Source organism: Rhipicephalus microplus, chromosome 7 (genome assembly GCF_043290135.1).
Source record: "Rhipicephalus microplus isolate Deutch F79 chromosome 7, USDA_Rmic, whole genome shotgun sequence".
Classification (NCBI taxonomy): Eukaryota; Metazoa; Arthropoda; class Arachnida; order Ixodida; family Ixodidae; genus Rhipicephalus; species Rhipicephalus microplus.
Genome location: NC_134706.1, coordinates 50,770,994 through 50,790,763, shown reverse-complemented (window position 1 = coordinate 50,790,763; position 19,770 = coordinate 50,770,994). Strand labels below are relative to the sequence as shown.

At 44.7% G+C, this 19,770-nt stretch overlaps 1 protein-coding gene and 1 long non-coding RNA gene across 2 annotated transcripts in view; one reads left to right on the top strand and one right to left on the bottom strand.

Annotated features, from left to right (window-relative positions):
• The window catches only part of LOC142767455 (uncharacterized), a 326,266-nt gene that overhangs the window by 156,108 nt on the left and 150,388 nt on the right, over window positions 1-19,770 (bottom strand). The window lies entirely within an intron of this gene.
• The window catches only part of LOC119179628 (sodium/iodide cotransporter-like), a 12,685-nt gene continuing 5,735 nt past the window's right edge, over window positions 12,821-19,770 (top strand). Inside the window, exons 1-2 of the mRNA XM_075868124.1 lie at window positions 12,821-12,963; window positions 13,438-13,698. Of these exons, the coding sequence (XP_075724239.1) occupies window positions 12,862-12,963; window positions 13,438-13,698 (363 nt within the window). The 5' untranslated portion in view covers window positions 12,821-12,861. The remainder of the gene's footprint in view (window positions 12,964-13,437; window positions 13,699-19,770) is intronic.

The window sequence follows — 19,770 nt, the reverse complement described above, 5'->3', positions numbered from 1 at the left end:
TATATATATATAAGAGAACAAGGTAGAGAAACGGGGAAAATAAAAGACGCCGGAAGCAAATTTATAGAGAGAAAGAGCATGAATGCGAAATACAGAGAGTGAAATAAATGAGCACATAAAAATAAACACATTACCCGCATAAAAAACTCAAACAAGAAAACCAAAGAATAAACAAAATAAACAAAATATATATGAAGCAAAATTGAAAAAGCACTACCCAGCCCAACACTTCCTTTATGTTTGGCACCATTTGTGAGAAGCTGCTTTAATTTCTTTTATAAAAAACATGGCATTCCATTTTTCCAACTGTTCCACTATAGTTCAGCCTACCGATGGATAATGACCCCGTATTTTTCGTGCTTGCGACAGCTGCCTACCGTCATTTCCTGCATATTGTCGCACGCCCTTATTTCTTTGATTCGTCACACGGGATTTCGCCCATGAAACGTGTTACAACTAATCAGAGCTGGCAGCATATTAGTGATTATATAAGCTTCGCCATTGTTTCAGATTATTTTCTCACAATAGACATAGGACGCCATTATTCAAGTTTTCAGTCAAGACACGGGACGCGATTAGTTAAGCACCCGTGATAACGATTAAGGTTTGTTCGCTCATACGAGACATATGACGACACCCTCTGCCAATGATCCAATTAACAACGGCCGACGATTGGGATTGCTGCCATCAGGTTACAGCATGCATTGTTTGTACTTTGCAGAAGTGCAGCCACATAATCGCACTGCTTAAACCGGGAAAGTGCCCTAATGAGCTTTAATCTTACCAGCCGATCGCCTTAAGCAGCTTTGTTGGCAAAGTCATGGAAAGGATGGTATTGTAGAGATTAGAGTGGCTCTTAGATAGCAATAATCGCTTTCCTGCGTTCATGAATGGCTTTAGGAGAGGCCGATCAGCCATTGACGGTGTCATCAACTTGGTCTCCGATGTTGAACAGAAAAGACGTCGAGGCAGATTAGTGGCTGCTGTTTTTCTTGACATTAAAGGCACCTATGACAATGTCTTACATTATGCCATTCTTGATGCGCATGAGGATCTAGAAATCGGCGGACGACCTAATGCATGCATCGTGAGCTACCTTAGCGACCGTACCGTGTATATGTCGACAAGCGATGGAGATACAGACCATTATGACATTCACCGTGGTGTTCCCCAAGGGAGTGTTCTCAGTCCGACACTTTTTCAACATCACTTTAATTGGACTTGCTACTGAACTTCTTGACACGGTGAAGGTGAGCACATATGCGGACTACATCTGCATCGGGGCTTCTGAAGCTACGCACTCCCAACTGCGTGCTCGACTGCAACGTGCAGTGACCATCACAGCAAGGTACCTACGTCATCAGGGTCTCAAACTGTCAACTGAAAATGCACAGTGCTTGCATTTAAACAAAAACAAAAGACAAGATACCCACTAACTGTGAATGGAACAGAAATTCGTGCTGTTGCACAACACAAATTCCTGGGTGTTATCCTCGACCGGAATCTATCGTGGTCAAAACAAGTCACAGCCTTGAAATCAAAGCTGAAGAGTTTAGTCTACGTTCTTCGGGTCATGGCCGGAGCAAGATGGAGCCCTTCGAAGGCAGCTCTCCTGCAACTGTACCAATCTTTATTCGTAGGGTACTTACCATACAGCATGTCCGTGCTTTCAAGCATGAAGCCCAGTTGTGCGAGCACGCCAGAAAGCATCTAAGTCCAAGGGTTGCGTACATGTTGGGGCTTACCTCAATACACATCAACCAAGGGAACTCTCGCTGAAGCTCGGGCTTCTCCAATCAAAGTATATGTGCTCTGAGAGCCTCTTAGAGTCCCCCTTCGCCTGTTGACTCGACACAGGCAAGATCCCCTATCAGCGCTCCCTGCGAGCCACCTACATTGCAGTTATTCAAGAGCTATATCGCGGCTCGAGAACATCATACCACCAAGATTCTCTCCCCCACGTGTTCCTGAGACACCTCCGTGGCTACTGCCTAGACCACTTGTCATACTTCAGATTTCTAGGATTATGAAGAAGTCCCTTGTATCATCGATCGGCCTAAAGCACCTTACACTGCTGATGTACGATGGTGTGGCGCACGTATATACTCATGAATCTACCACGTCGCGTACCTCCGCCGCAGCCTTTGTCATCGCGCAGATGAATATAGCTCGACTTTTCAAGATAGACCACAAGACCACATCAATAGCCGCAGAACTTGTTGCTATTCGGGAGGCAATACGTGTCATGTCGGCAGAACCCGCTCGTAAATGGACGGTACTGTACGATGCCAAAGCTGCTTTTCAAACCATCGATGGCTTCATGAGACAAGGTCCATATCATACTTTATCGATTGAAATAGCAGAGCTTCTTGGCATTGCTACAAAAAATGAACATCATGTAACATTTCAATGAATACGTGCTCATTGTGGCATAATGGGCAATGAAGAGGCGGACGTTGAAGCTAAAAGAGCTTTAAATAGTGCCCCGGAAGTGTGCATTGCATTTTCTCGACAAGATACTAACATCCTACTTTGACGCGTAATGCGCAACGCCATCTTAGAGCACTGGCAGAAACCAGAACACCAGCACAAGCGGCTGCACAAATGTGACCCGGAAATGAAGTTCCGTATGCCTCATAAGTTAAAGCGAAGCATCTCGTGCATTATCCATCGCATTCGTCTCGATGTGGCTTACATGAGACGTTACACCCACTTGATTCGCTGTAATGACACAGGTCCCAATCGTGGTCACTGTCAGTTGCCAGAAACGCTCGAAGATATATTTTGCGACTGTCCAACATATACAAGCGAACGTCAGCAACTGATATCTTCGATTGGCCGATATATCAATTGACCATTAACCGATGAGGTTGTGTTAGGTCTTTAGCCTGACGTCAGCAGCACACGTATGGTTATACGTCCCGTCATCGCTTTCTTAGAAGCCACTGGACTGGACGCACGTCTGCAGAATTACCAAGCCTAATAAGAACATATCATCTCTCTACCTTACCATCGTCATTCATCCCTCTTTCACTTCCCAGTCACCTTTCCCCAGTTTAGAGTAGCAGGCCAGAGCAAACTATAACTCACGCTGACCTCTCTACCTCTCTGTGAATAAACTCTCTCTCTCTCTTTCTCTCTCGACTTGTCATTTCCTGTGAACAAGTGTGCCCGACAAAGCATATCATCTTCACCAGGTGCGTTGCTTTCTTCACCACCATTAGGCAATTTCCGTGGATGATAAATCAGTGCCGAAAATACATCTATGTTTTTAGTGCTTCAACTGTCATCCCTTGTGGGGTTCACAATTCGGCTTGGTCCAGCTTGAGTTGTAAACTGCTTTAAGAAAACGGTGTAATGGCATGATATTTGAACTGGTTTCAGTGTGCTATTACGTTTTTTTCGTATCGTTAATTTTTGAGTAGCGTTCTGTATTATTCTTTTTTTTCCGCTGCAGAGCTTTGTGATATAGTGTAGCCAAGGCAATATGCACCTCAACCTCTCTACAGCAATCAGCTAAAACAGAACAGAACAGTTGATGAAAAAATGGGCAGATCACACGTACCTCGGCAATCGACGTTATGCGAGGCCTGCGATGGAAGGACGTTAGCTACGCGCACTGCACGCACTACCAGCCTGCTCTGTGGAAGGATTAACTGTTTCTTTAGTACGTGATGGTGCTTACGTGCGCACAAATCGCGATACGCGCACATCTGTGCCATGTTTGTGAAGTCAATGTGCCCATGATCATGAATACGCGTCATGTGAGCTGTTGACGCGTCTTTAACTTGAGCCAAATCACTATGAAATTCTAGGACCATCAGGAGAAATATCGTTGTTCCTATAATCGTCTGTCAATGCGGCGATGAGGGGAATATGTACACTGAAGTAAGACCGATAGTTTAGTTGTTTGAAATCGGTCATATCTGTTATGAAGAAGTGGTCATGCCACCTCGGTTCTTCGTCGTAGGCACGAGATCTCGGGAGGCTCTTTCTACATAAAAAAAACGTCTTTCATGTGCTGTGTGGACAAGCTCTGGTTGTCTTTTCAAGCATCCAAAATAAAGTCACCAGCAATGATGATAAATGATTTGCCGATATGTAGCGTTTGTGCCATGAAGATGGCGGCACTTTCGATTGTGATCCTGGACAATGCAAGACCCATGGGCTTCAGTAAATGGCGCTTGACTACACATTGCTGTTAAGCCAACGTGACGGTTGTATGATAGATTCCGTATGTAGTGTTTATAAGATTGGATCGCCAGCACTCCAACCACAAGTGACGTTTCACGAACATTGCGGTTTGCTTGATCAACAGCTCCGACACCTAGCGTGAGCATGTGGTAGAAAGTTGATGTCCTGGAGATTGCTAGGTTTCAATTCCTGCTGAGACCATAATATTTATTCTATGCGTTCGGTGGGTCGACGCGGCCGATGCCGGTTTTCAGGAGCGTAAATCCACAGGGCCGACATAGTTTACGCTCATCATGCCCATCATGCCGTGAAATTACAAAGCGAAAGTGAACGCCTATAGAACGACAAAAACGTGTGTGAACAAACGGCTTTCTTAGTAATCAGCTATACGCAGCACAATACATGACTACACGTGCGGTCCGTCTGTCCATCCATCCATCCATGCAACTGTCCATCCGTCCATTCGTCCATCCACCTGTCCGTCCACCTATATGTCCGTCCATCCATGCATCCGAGCTTACGTCCACCTATCTGTTCGCCCGGCTGTCCATGCGTCCGTCCGTCCTTTATACTAGTCGGCCATTTCAACGCAGACAATAGGGGACTTAAGACCTATTGCTTCCCAACTCGTGGTCAATCACTTCGTGGAGTTGCACTCATTTTAGTGTAACCTTAGTAGACCAGAAGAGGACAGATGAATTGGTAGAACAAACGAGTGGGAGGTAAATTTTAGACGAAATCAATGTAAAAATTGGGCAAGGGCAGAAAACGTTGCACGTGGCAATATAACCACAGGTAATTTGAAGGAAGAGACTGAATTGCAAAAGAAGTGAAGCGTGCGAGGGGGAGAGAGAAAGTTTGGCAGGAAAAGTAGGCTGAGAAGATTGAGGGTATAACGTGGCCACAGTAATCACCGGACTACGGTAATTGGCAAAACATGGCAGATGTCATTGCGTTGTAGTGGGCGCCGTCAGGCTGACAATGATGATGCGTACAGAGATTCATTTGTAGACAACCCTACCGGGCAAATCCTTATGTACCTTCGGTAAGATACACGAGGCTTGCGCAGCTGAACAGGTTGGCAGCGCGATAGCTGTGCACGGCCCCTTACAGCCTCGCATCTACGTTTACTTGAGATCAGTCTTAGGACAATCGTGTGGATCCTTGGGTTGGTTGGAACTGCATTCTTGAAGGGAAGCCATTTCTTTGTCAGCAAAATATTCCACTAGACCATTTAGATCACACAGAGCACACTTGTCTTGGCGGTCAAAAAGGAAGAGTATGGTGCCCTTTCACGTCCTCACCTACATAACCAGCATTGGGGGCCGAGCTACTTCACACGGCCTCTCCGCTTTTTGCTTCACTGTTTAACCTGACTTGTCGCAATTTTCGTTGAAATGTTCATCACCATTATCTTCGTCATCATCATCAGCCTGACTACACCCACTGCCGAGCAAAAAAATCTCCCATGATCCACCAATCAGCCCGGTCGTGTGCTTTCCGTTGTCACAATATCGCTGCGAGCGTTTTGATCTCAACAGCCCACCTAACTTTTTGTCTCCTCTTCGTGCATTTGTCGTCTCTAGGAATCAACGGAGTTACCCTAAGTGACCCGCGGTTATCCTGCCTACATGCTACGTGACCGTTCCATGTACATTTCTTCTTGATTTCAAATATGTTATCCTTGACTCCGGTTTGTTCCCTGACCAACTATGCTCGTTTCTTGTCTCTTAAGGTTACACCTATATTTTACTTTCGATAACTCACTGCGTCGTGCTCAATTTAAGCTGAGCCCGCTTTGTAAGCATCCAGGTTTCTGTTCCTTAGTTAAGTACTGGCAAGATGCAGCTGGTATATACCTTCCTCTTGAGAAATAGTGGCAGCTTACCATTGATGATTTGAGAATGCTTGCTGATTGTAATCAACCCCATTTTTTCATTCTAGTTATTTCAACCTCATGGTTCGCCTCCGCCGTTACTACCTGTCCTAAGTAGACACATTTCTTCACAATTTCCAGCGTCTCTCCACCTACCACAAATTGCTGTTTTATGCCGAGACTGTTGCACATTACTTTAGTTTTGTGCATATTAATCTACAGACCAACATATCTGCTTTCTGTGTACAGCTCTGTAATCATGAGCTGTAATTCTTCCCTGGATTTACTCATCAAGGCAATGTCATCAGCGAATCCCAGGTTACTAAGATACTATCCATTAACTCTCATCCCTAACTCTTCTAACTTTATGGTCCTGCCCCGCCGCGGTGGTTTAGTGGCTAAGGTACTCGGCTGCTGACCCGCAAGTCACGGGATCAAATCCCGGCTGCGGCGGCTGCATTTTCGATGGAGGCGGAAATGTTGTAGGCCAGTGTGCTCAGATTTGGGTTCACGTTAACAAACCCCAGGTGGTCAAAATTTCCAGAGCCCTCCACTACGGCGTCTCTCATAATTATATGGTGGTTTTGGGACGTTAAACCCCACATATCATCTTCAACTTTATGGTCCTGAAAAGCTCCTCTAAACACGTGGTGAATAGCATTGGAGAGATCATGTCTACCTGCATTACACCCCAAGTTTTTATTGGGATTCTATTGCGTTTACGTCAGGTTTTACGCCTGCTGAGAAACTGATGTATCCTGTGTGGTGCCTGGCACTTCCACAAGTACGTATTTCAATTCCAGGAATACAGAAAAAATCAAATTTGCCTTCATCAGCCCTAAAACAATTGAGCCTTAGCCATCTGCACAAAATGTACAACAACCACGTGCCCATATACACCGATGGTTCAACCACAGCGTCTGGTACTGGTGGTGCGGTGGTGATTCCAGCTAGAGGAATCACTCTGCGAATCAAACTGTCACATGTCACTACGTCCACAGCGGCAGAACTTGCGGCTTTGCGTGCGCCATAGAGTACATCGAATCCTAAAGACCGAGTAAATGGGCGGTATTTTCCGACTCAAAACCAGCCCTACAGAGCATGCAGTCAGTCCTTCGTCGAGGTTGCCATGAACAATTAACTTACGAAGTTGTCAAGCTCGTTCACCACGTCACAGAAACAGGCCACGAGGTCAAGTTTCAGTGGCTTCCTGGCCATTGTGGGATCAGTGGCAATGATTCCGGTGGCAACGCAGCTCGCACATCGCACCAAGAAGAACACACCCTTCCGATTTCTTTGTCAAGGACTGACGCTGCAAAGCAACTTCGTCACCTGGCACGTAGTCTGAGTCTGCAGGGGTGGAACACCCCAAGCATAAGACATACGAGACTATACCGAATAAACCCTCGACTCGAACCTCAACCTCCATCCGGACTTCGTCGACATGAAGCTTCACTTCTTTGTCGCCTTTGGTTGGGGGTTGCCTTCACAAAAGCATATAGAACCCTCATCGGATTGACCGACGATGCGGAGTGCGACGTCTGCTGCACCAAAGAAGACATCAACCATCTGATATGCCATTGCCCTCGATTTGCCTCTGAAAGACAGAAGCTTTCGGACGCATTGCGACAATTGGACGATCGGCCACTCTCTGTGCAGATGCTACTGGAACACCGTCATCGCCTTTCGTCGGCTCAAAAAGCAGTCAAAGCTGTCTTGTGCTTTTTGAGGACTACAGGCCTATGTGACCACCTTTAACTTTTGTGTAGTGCCAACGCTGCATACGCGACAGCCGATTGACTGACAATCCTCCTTTTTTTTCTTTTTTTCTCTCTCTATCTCTTTCTCTTCTCTTTCCTCTCTCTCTCATCTTCATGCCCCCTTCCTATTCCCCCAGCGTAGGGTAGTAAACCGGGCATGTGCCCGGTGAACCTCCCTGCCTTCCCTCTTGTTGTTTACCCTCCCCCCCTGTTGTTTTTAATTTGGAGAACTATGATGGCTGTGGATCAGCTGTAGATATCTTCCATAATGCTTATGTAGGGTGCTTCGATGCCCTCATTCGTAATCTGTGAAGGCTATGTGATGGGCTTGATTATATTCCGCGCATTTCTCTATTACCTGATTGATAGTATGCATATGGTCTATTGTACGAAATCCTGCTTGGTCCTTTGGTTGACTGAACTCTAATGTTGCCTCAATTCTGTTAGGTATCTTTTCTGTAAATGGTTTGCAGAGAACAGACAGTAAGCTGACCGCCTGTAAATTTTCAAGTCCCGGACGCGTCCTTTCTTACGGATTAATATGATGTTGACGTTCTTCCAAGATATCCGTAACCATATTGTCAAGATACATTTCGTATATAAGGTGGCCCCGTTTTTCTAACACAATCTCTCCGTCATCTTTCAGGAGGTTCATCGCTAAGTAGCTTATTCTAACCAATGGCTTTGCCTTTTTGCATTCCATCTAGGGTTTTCCCTAATTGCCCCGTCATTACTGGTAGGATGTAAAATTCCTCTAGACTTTCAGTTTTTCTCAAAATGTCATCCTGCTTGTTTTGGCTTCTGCACAGCTCTCTCTAGAACTTGAATTTGAAAGGTCGTGGGAAGTGCGAACCACTCGTGCCAGTGGGGCCCTGGAATAAGGGCTCCACTCACGGAAAGCTTAGTATGCCGTTTCAATAAATGTTAATTCCTCCTCCTGTACAAATCCTCTGTCACCTGGAATATCCTTTACAGATTGGTTATGACATTGACTTCCGTATTCTTTAATGCATACAAGCAATTATTGCCTATGAACAGGTTTGCCGTCGCAGATTTTAGGCTTCTGTCGCTTTTTACAGCCTTCTCAATGTTCTTGATATCATACCTTCGGATTTAGGCTGCCATACGCCTATTGAGTAACTTCGAAAGCTTCACTATAGCAATCTTTTGTCGGTTGCTTTAGAAGCTTTGATAGTTTGTTATCTTTTAATAAGGTTTTACATCTCCTGAGATAGTTCGCCAGTGTCCTGTCTAGTACCTCCGACTTACATTGCACACTCTTTGAAGATACTAGTAAGATTATCATTCAATGTGTGAGTGCTAACATCGGTTACGTTGGTTAGTGCCTCTAATCTGTTCTGAAGCGTAACTCTGAATTCTCGTAATTTTTCTCTCACCAATAGTTCATTATTGGCTTCTTGCGCATTACTTTTTGTCTGTGCTTTTTTAAACCTAGGTGAATACAAGCTCCTACTACACTAAGGTCGCTGTATCGGTTCTCGCAAACTACTTGTACATCCCGTACAATGCCTAGATGTGTACAGAGAATGAAGTCTATTTCAGTTTTAGCTTTGCCATTAGGACTTTGCCACATCAACTATTGGTCAGCCGGTTTGTTGAAGAATGTATCCAAGAGCCCAAATTATTACGTTCTGCGAACTCTACAACTGACTCCCCTTAAGCATTTATAGAGCCGATGCCATATTCGCCACTGTATGGTTTCCGGCCTGTTTTTTAGCCTATTTTGGTGCTGCGAATTCTGCAAACAACTCTCCTCTTGCCTTTCTAGAGGCGATTTCATAGTCACCACTGCATGGTCTCCGGCCTGTTTTTTGGTTTATTTTGGCATTAAAGACACCCATCAGAATAGTATACTGCCTCTTTACTAATCGCTGACTCTACGTATTCATAGAAGTGTTCAACCAAATGATCCTCATGGCTCGATGTAGGCCTGTACCACCTTCATCTTGTATCTTTTTTGTACACTCAATTATGATACTTGCCACCCTCTTACCGATGCTATAATATTCTTCTATGTTGCCAGCGATATCCCTGTGTATAAAAACCCCGACCTCTACTTAATTTTTGCCAACTAATTCATGGTAGCGTAAGACGTGTCCATTCGTCAGCACTGTATAGGCCTCACGGGTCCTCCTAACTTCGCTGAGCCCCATTACATACCATTAAAAACTCTCTTATTCTTCAAATAAGACACTTAATATTTAACCTCTCTAGATAGCGTCCTATTGTTCTGGGCACAAAAAGAAAGATTTTCTCTTTACAGTGCAGGCCTTCGAACCTTTCTAACTCGTCTGATTTCGAAGAAAGCGGTAGGCAGACCTAGAACCAGGAAGGGGTAGTACCAAAGAACCCCCTATAGTTCGGAAGAAGGAGGGCTTTTGAGCCAGAATAAAAAAAAAATGAAACTAGGTGCTTCTGAATGTCTTCCGCAAGTGCGAACACCAGGTGAAAGCTATATAGGAGTACAAAAAAGGCCAACTGATGCTTTTTGCGCTGTTAGATTGTTTTCGTAGCAGTTTGAAACCAATCCTAGCAAACCTGATCTGACGGAGCTAGTTTATGACGAAGCATGAAGTATAACATTACCTGATGATCCTTATACGCTAGACAGTCCGGGATGGGCACATAACTCGGATTTATCACTTTCTTTACACGAAGTAGTCAAATATTATCACGTTCGGCGCAGGCAATTCCCGCTAACACGCCAAAACCTAACTATACACCCCAATGTTCCACATTGAAATTGTTAGAAATTACATCTTTTCTACCGAGGGTAGTGTTTATCCGCTTTCTTTGTGCATCAACCGAAACTGCCTTGAGTGCAATGTAAAACACTGGTCGCAAGCACAAGTGCCCTGGAAAACGTCTCTTGGTCTAAACAAGAAGAGTGAGCGTAAGCCCTTAAAAGCGATGACTGCCACTACCATCCAAGAGTTTTCTGAGGGGCTGCGGATGGGTAGACTACTGTGGTATTCCGGTCTTGGGGTACGTATGACTTGCAACAACGTCTTGGGATTAGCTTAAGACTTTAATAAAGATCGTTGATTCACACACCGCCAGTGCGACCGCCGTGTATGAACAACGGTACTTATTCTGCGGCAAGCAGACGTTGACGGTCAAACTAGGATGCCGCTGCAGATGCAGTAACGGGCCATTTACCGCAAGAATAAAAGTGCAAGAACATTATGCGGGGCTAGTGAACAAAAGAGAGCTGAAGGCAGAGATGCACGTATGGTCGACAAGTATAGTCTCATTGGGGTGCTGAGAATACTTGCATATACGGCACGTAACATTCACTTGTGCATTCTGGAACGCTGCAAATTATTCTTTATTTTTATTTCAATTATTATATAACGAAAAGAAAAAAGTATTTCGTTTCGTTAAACGGAAACTAAGCTTTACATAATTTGATGCACATACGCAGCATTACCGAAGGAAAAAAAAAGAGTGTGACTCAATATCTCCACGCGAAGGTTTCAATACAGAGAGACTGTGGCTGGTTCTTGCGCCATCTTTATCTTATCATCGGTTAGTATGCATGATTTATTTATAATGAATTAAAATCAACGTGCCCACTTTTTTGTTTCAGTAATACTTTTGGGGGTTTAATGCCCTAAAATCACCATATGTTTTAGAGGTACGCCGTAGTGAACGGCTCCGGAAACTTAGACCACCTGGGGCGCTTTGTAGTGCACCTATATCTAAGCACACGTGACTCAAGCGCTCTCGCTTCCATCGCAAATGCGGCCACAGCGGCCGAGATTCGATACCGTGACGTACGGGACAGCAGCTGAGTGCCTTAAACACTGTATTACCGGGGCGCATTCGTTTTCCCGTTTGACTATAGAAAATATAGCACTCATTAGAAGATCGGCTTTTCCGGCTGTGTGCACAGGGTCGTCTGCAGCACATTCATCTAATTGAATAAACTACTGCTTGTTAGCAAGTGGCAGGCGAAGAAAACAAGTTTGACGGTAAAGACAAAACATACGAAGAAGATTGTTGCGAGATTAAGAGATAGATTGTGTAATGGTTCCGAGGCGGTGTCGTCAGCCCCGAGGGCAAATATATAATATTGAAAGACTCATGTATAGTTTGTACTTCGTATGACTATTGAAATATGAATGCCAATGCTGCATACTAATATTGATGTATGAAAGAGCGAAAGGAAGTGCATTAGGCACACAGTTGTATGGCACAAACTTGTATATAGTAATGTTGATAAACTGGCAGGTTCAGTGGAAATTTTAATTTATAGCAGTCAGAACTAAAGAAATATTGGATTAGGCTACTCAACCTAGGCAGTGGTAAATAGTTTTTTAGGGTTATAGTTATGGGTTCCTTTTACCATTAAAAAAACAGAATGTCTCGAAACTTATGCGGCTCAGTGTAATCGGTGTTGTTTTCACGAATTGCTTTAGAGCTCAGTACTTCTATGCTGTAGCCTTCCCAGTGATTACGAACGGACAGTAATACTTGAAGATAAACTGCAGAAAACTATCATCACAGTTTTCTTGCCACGGAAGCTATTTCATTTCTAGGAAGAACATAAGATAATATTTAAGCTGTAACACAGCTGGTGTAATCAATAAATTGTTATCACGTACATTGTTAAAAATCTTAGTGGAACTTCATTACAACATATAAAAAGTTTTGACATCACTTGGAGACATTACATAAAGTGTTGCGACTGAGGTACAATGAGCATTGCGTTGATTTCAATTATAAATCATGATTACCACTATTGGAGGGCCGTAGCTGGCATCACGCGTGTATTAATTGAAGGAAAGCTGAAAGCTAAAGCAGTAAGTTGCACGTAAAATACGGGTGCTTCAGTATAATGTAGGCTGTTAACAAAACTGAAAATAGGCCAGCCATCTGGAACCCACAGCTGTGATACCTATACCATGGCGTGCAGCTGGTGTCACATCGTATATGTCGATAAACATATCGCTTTCACAAAGACCTGGTATACGCAAGCAGTTCTAACGTAGACACTACACCGCGCTGATGAAAAACCTAGATATCTATGACTGCATCGTATTCGGTGTGCTGACAGTGGTGGGATACGCTGTCGGCTTGTATTTTTCCTTTGCGCGACGCCGGCGTCAAGTGAGTAATCAATCAATCTATCTATCTGTCAATCAGTCAATAAGTTTTATTTTAACAAAAAGGGTAAAAACAAAGTATACAATATACAGACGATACCTGTACCGTGGCGTACAGTGAATGTCACAATGCTGTATGCCCCTAGCCCAGAAAGGCATACTTATCTTAACGTTCATCTTAGTTTGCGCTGAGGCTCGTGAAGCAAGACAAACATTATTCAAGCAGTCACGGGAAAGATTTTAATAAATGCATGTAAGGGCATCTGCGTGTCGTATCAGGCGGTCCATAACAAGACATTACGATTTATCAAATGTAAAACGCAAAAAGGGAAACTCCCAGTACCTTACACATTGGGAATGCATAGGCAGCAAGCAAATTGTGCAGATTCCGGTATTCGATCGCAGACCGGTGCATATCGCAAATAAGCCCTGAACAACGGCATCGAATGACGATTCACGAACGTATATTCTTTTTCAGAGAACATCTAGAGATGACAATGGAAGAAGCGCTGAAATTGAAGCATTTTTGGGTGGTCAAACGCTTCCCGCCACCGCCTTGGCCATATCCGTTGTGGCGTCAGTAGCGAATGGTGTGAACGTAATCAGCTTTGTGGGCCACTTCTACGCGCACGGATTTCACACCGCATGGGTTGTTGCTGGTACCTTAGTTGCATCAACGCTGACTGCGACCGCAGTAGTTCCACTGCTCTATGGGCTACGGGTGGCTTCGATTTTTCAGGTAAGCAGCAATAAGTATTGTGGCACATTTATTGCGTTAGAGAACAACAATAGTCCAAAGTAGAAAATATTGCGAGTGGTATTCAGATCGATATCCAGCACCTCAACACAACTGTTGCGGGCGCATTTACTACTTTACAGTACAAAAGCTGCCCAGCAGTCAAGATGGCGGCTGTTGTATTTTCCGAACACCAACGCGTTGTCGTCGTGTTCGCACAACCCCACGTAGAGATAGCCGCAGCCCCGCAACAATATTAAAAAGCAATTTTCGCTGTTACACATGTGAGAATCACGGTGTGACAATGAAGCACACCTTTGGAAGCTTTGCAAATGTTGAGCAGCTGGATTCGTTAAAGGGTATAAAAGCGGCACAGTTTAGGCAGCCAACTGACATTTCATCTCTATCGAAATGGGACCACCTCAGCCATCACTGAATCCGCGTTTTACGAGTGAGAAATTGATCACTGTGGCCACTGACCAACTGCGAGATTTAAAAACAACAATTAAACGCGTCGACTTAAAATATATTAACGTGATAGCGTTAAAGAGCTCGTTTTGCAGACATTCTAGCGTCAGCGTCGTTTCTTACGAGCGAAAAGCATTATCTTTCGGTGACCGAAAAAAGTGTTTGAGAAAGGTGCTAAAAAACAAAAATTCTGGGTCTTAATGGTGATTAACCCGCGTCGTGTACGTGGTTAGTGGGTGTTCTACCACACAGCCACGCTTCTGCTAGCGAATGCAATGAAAAAAAAAATGGCACGAATCTACATGTTACACTGTAACTGTCGTCGAAAAACAATAGTCTTGCGTCTGGAAAGAGTGACCAAAATGTTTATTTGATGTTCAGCGCAAGAAAATCGGTGAATGGTATTCTGAAGGCGCTGCGCTAGAGTGGCTCGAGCATGTAACGGAGGCGAACAAGGCACGTTATGCACGAGCGCCATCTGGCAGTTATCTTCGAAAACGAAGGCGTGCGTGACCACGGAGAAAGATGCGCGCCAGTCATGGAGGTGATAAAATGCAAAGCGACGGGCAGGTGCCACCACCGTGCCGTCGTAGCAAACCGTTGGAAACACCTTGTTGAGCATCGCGTTGCACTCTCAGCGCATCGCTTTAAACGCTACAGCCCGTAGAATTACTTGTCTGTGCCTCTCCTAGTATAAAGGCAGACATACAAAATATAGAGATGTTGTTATGGCGCCTCATATATGTGCAATATTTGCTTTTAAATTGACAATCGCACAACGATAAACACTAAACGATGAGTAATATTGGTGGGCGTTGCGGATGGGGTTGACCGTTTAGTGCCGTTTAAGAAATAGTTAGGGAGGACAAACAGACAAATATACAGACAGACAGACCAAAATTTTTTCGTCGAAGGTCCCCAAGAAAGACTATCGTCTCTAAAAAATAGCCCCGTATCTGCATGTTACACTGCAAATGTCGTCGAAAGACGATAGTCTTGCGTCTGGAGGCAGTTAACAAAACGATTATTCGATGTTCTGCGCAAGAAAATTGGTGAGTGGTATTGCGGAGGCGCTGCGTTAAAGTGCCTCAAGCGTGCAGCGGAGGCGAACGAGCGCATCAAGTCACGTCACACGTGAGACATGAGCGCTATCTGGCAGGCCTTGCCCCGTCGCGGTGGTCTAGTGGTTAAGGTACTCGGCTGCTGACCCGCAGGTCGCGGGATCGAATCCCGGCTGGGGCGGCTGCATTTCCGATGGAGGCGGAAATGTTGTAGGCCCGTGTGCTCAGATTTGGGCACGCGTTAAAGAACCCCAGGTGGTCGAAATTTCCGGAGCCCTCCGCTACGGCGTCTCTCATAATCATATGGTGGTTTTGGGACGTTAAACCCCACATATCAATCAATCAAGCGCTATCTGGCAGTTACCTTCGAGAACGAAGCGCGTGCGCACTGCGCGCCTGTCTCGGAGGTGATAAGGTGTAGAACGCAAGGCGACGCGTAGGTGCCACCACCGTGTCGTCTTAGCACAGCGTTAGAAACACTTGCCTTTTCGAGCATGCGTTGCCTGGTCAGTGCAACGTGATAAACGCTATGGTTCTTACAGTTACATATGTATGCCTTCTGTAATATAAAGACACACATATAGAATATTGACGTGTTGTTACGGTGCCTCAGATATGCGCAATAATTGCTTTTTATTCGACAATCGCAGAAGTATGAATGCTGAACTTTGAGCAATATTGTTGGGCGCTGCGGATGGGGTCATCCGTTTGGAGTATCGTTTGGCCACTTTGGGACTGTTTAGAGTACCGTTAAGGGTGGAGAAACAGACAATTCTAGATACAGACCAAAATTTTAGTTTTGAAGGTCCCCAAGAAAGACTGTCGTCTTTTGTAACTTTCTCTGCTTGGAAATGAAGTTGAAGAGACTTTAACCCTTTACATACACAAGAGTGGCACGCCCCCACTATCGCTGACAGCGCCACAAATCTCGAGTTTAGTGTACTCCCGCAAGCAGCGCCCACACGATGCATTGCGCAATCCGCGTGCAATAAGTATCATGTTCTCTTTCAAGCCTTCGTCGTATGCTGACGTACATTACGCTGCTGTCCTACACGGGTGTGTCTGTTAGGCAACGTACAGCCGCGGCCACGTCTGTGTAGAGCGTGCGAGCAGCCAGTTTTTGCTGTGCGGGGCGAAACTTTGGGTCAGATTCTGGCTCTGAAGTGGTCTATCGGGAGCATGCGCGGCCTAGTTGTCAGGCTGACCAAGTCAGAGCCCAATCCTGCCTTCAGGTTGCACCACAGAGATGAATAACCGGCTGCTCGCGAGCTCTACATAGGCATGGCCGTGGCTGTACGTCGAGTGCACGCTATGACATGCCTCACTATACAACATGAAATATTCCCGCAATAATGCGTGGTAAAAGCGTACATTGCCATCGGGTGTCAGAACATGGGATTTTCCTAATGACTTCATATTGACTTCATACCTATCGGAGGGGCGCGGCGCTGATGTTTTGCAGAACGATGACCCTACCATCTCATATAATGATTTCACAAAATATTTTAGGGGCGAAGCTTCTTAAAATGGCACCCGTTCGTCCCTCGTAGTCGTAGTCGTAGTGTGTAACCAGTGTTACATTTTGACCTGCAAGGTGGTGCCGATGAAAGATGTCTCCTGTGCTTTGTTGAACAATAAAAAGTTCGTGGCGTGCGCGTTAACTAAAAGCCGAATGATCCTGTCTCTCATTCCCCATTAGCACCCATTGACATGTACATTGAGCACTATCTGACAAGAAAGGGTTGCTACGCTATACTCGCTGGGTGTAACTTCCTTGATTTTAGAAAGGTTTAGCGAGCGTTGAGCCGCAGTGCCATGAATACAATGAACTAGTATATACCATGAACTCGAGGTGGTTAAAGGTGGGAAGTAGATACGAAGCGCAAGCCGTAAGAAAGTAAAAGCCGAATTCTTCTGCCTCTCATTTCCCATTAGCAGCCATTGGCATGAACATTGAGCACTGTCTTACAGGAAAAGGTTGCTACGTTATACTCGCTGGGCGTAACCTCCTTAGTTTTAGAAAGGTTTAGCGAGTGTTCGGTTGCAGTGCCATGAATACAGTGAAATAGTATATACCATGAACTCGAGGTGGTTAAAGGTGGGATGTAGACCTGAAGCGCAAGCCGTACGAAAGTGTGCGTGGGCCACGTTTTGTTCAGTCCTTGGAATGTCCATTGGATGGTGATGCTTCTATATGGTGAATATATGATAAAAGATGCGAGATGGTAGTACTTGGAGTGTTGAATAGATGGACGAACGGACGCACAGACAAATCCATGGATGGATGCATGAACGGACGCAGGGGCGGATGCATGGGCGAATGCAGGGATGGACGCACGAAGAGACGCACGCACGGACGGGTGGATGAACGCATGGATGGTCACACACATGGACGCATGGACGGACGGATGCAAGAATGAATGGACGGCCGAATGCTTCGCCCCACTCTCCGTCATTCACTCCGTGGATATGCTGCCATTTGTTTTACCTGGCGCGGAGACAATACCCTTCACCCCACAAAACTAAGCAGACTTCAGGCTTTGACACGCAGGCTTCTTCAGAACTGGGCGTACCCTAATCCCGCGCTATCGAACCAAATTTATACCGAAATACAGCAACTGATACATGTTCCTTCTGCGACGATATAGCTACCTTGTAACATATGCTGTTGCGGTGCCCCGCGTTAGGCTGTGGGAAAGTCATCACGCCGTCCAAACGGGATGGCGCTATTGCAAGCTCCAGACTCGAACAACAGCTATGGGCAGTTCACTGGGCCCGCGACGCAGCAATCAGACTTGGTCTTTCTGTTCCGACGTGGGAGCGGTCCACAACGTGCTAAAACACGTTCCGAAGGACCAGATTAAGTTCGTTCATTCAATCATTTATCCATTCATAGTTTCAAGGCAGCCACCCTCTACAAAAAGCACACACGCTACTGCAACCTCAAGGTCACGTAGTGGGGGCATAGCAAGTTTGAAAAGACTTCAAGCGCCAAGTGTTTGAAGTACGCACTAGGAACTGTATATCACTATCGCGTTCAACTCTTGAAAGCGCAGCTTAAAGGTACTCCAATCGTTTCGCCTAATAACGCTCCGCTTTTTATTTATATGTTATACTATCATACCTAAATGCCGCAGAACGATCATGAATTGGAACCAATTACAAGGTACCTTAATAAATGCAGAAGATACGTACAGGTTAGTTTTGCGTCCGCTTGTTCACCAGACATCTTCAATATATCAAGCAAATACTGTGTCATTGGTCAAATTTAAAATAACTGGCTTCGCTACATATTCCTAACATACCAACATCACCACGATCTTTTTGTGAACAAAGAAGGTTTTGTTGTAAATAATCTGCATTCAGACTTTTCGCTCAGTGATATTAGCTTTTGTACTTCAAGTGTTCTTGTGCCTCCGGTGGCATGCGCTTATGTGTACTGGTTTATGATGTCGTAATTTCTTACAATAGTCCTGAATACGTGTATAGAAAATGCTCAAATAGGTGTTGATTTTAGCTCTATCGAGTAAAGGCAATTCAACATTTAACTGATCGCCACTTGAATTTGCGAAATTCCATTTACATCCTCATCTTTTGTTTTGTAAGTCCATTCATGGTACTTTTAGAGACGTTTTCATACCATCATTAGGGTAACCAAGACAGCACTGACAGCAATTTCTCTCTTGCATTTTTGTTTATTACCAATGTCCAGTACCTGCGTCTCCGTTTTGACAACAAGGTGGGGATCACTGCGTGCCTTGTCTACTTCATCCTAAGCGTAAGTTGTACAAATAAACCAAAAAGAGCTTTTCTTTAGCGATTTCTCGTTATCTCTAAGTTTTTTCAAAGAAGGAAGAAAAAGGAGCATAACCCTAGACATGCAACCTAAATAAAATGGACGGTCTGAGGTTAACTTGAGCGTAAGCTCGGACATTTTGCATCGTTGAAAACTAATAAAAAAGCTGATTTCGCGTGCATAACTTCGAATCGGCTTTTGTTTTTCTACAATGTACGATTTATATTTTTCGTGTTTTGGAACGAGCGTCGACAGCGATGGCAGCACTAATTATTTATCTAACACTCAATATTTTGTTTCCTATGTATTTATCGTTGAAATCATGTGGTGACCCTCAACTCTTAGGCGTAATTTTCATAAAGCTGTTCGCTTGAAAATCACGAATGCCAAACGATGGTGACTGCAAGAAATTGCGGAGAACCAACCAATATTACACAATGCCAGAAAGAGTGATAGTGCCATGCGTATCTTAATTGTTCCGGACCAACAAGTGCCAGAACGTTTGTAAGGCTCAAAATTTGCATCGAGATCCACTTATTGACCATGATAACATGACAAATACCAGTCGTGAGTTATGTATATGTTTCATTAGGTTTTATACAAAAATTACGATGTTTTCTAGGCTCTGAGCTTTTCATATTTCATCACTTATGGAACGACATCAAGCTGCTTGGAAACCTAAGCACTTCATTTTCTCATCTCGCCTTAGACATAACGAGGAATTCAGCTAACTGCATTACTGATCTGCAT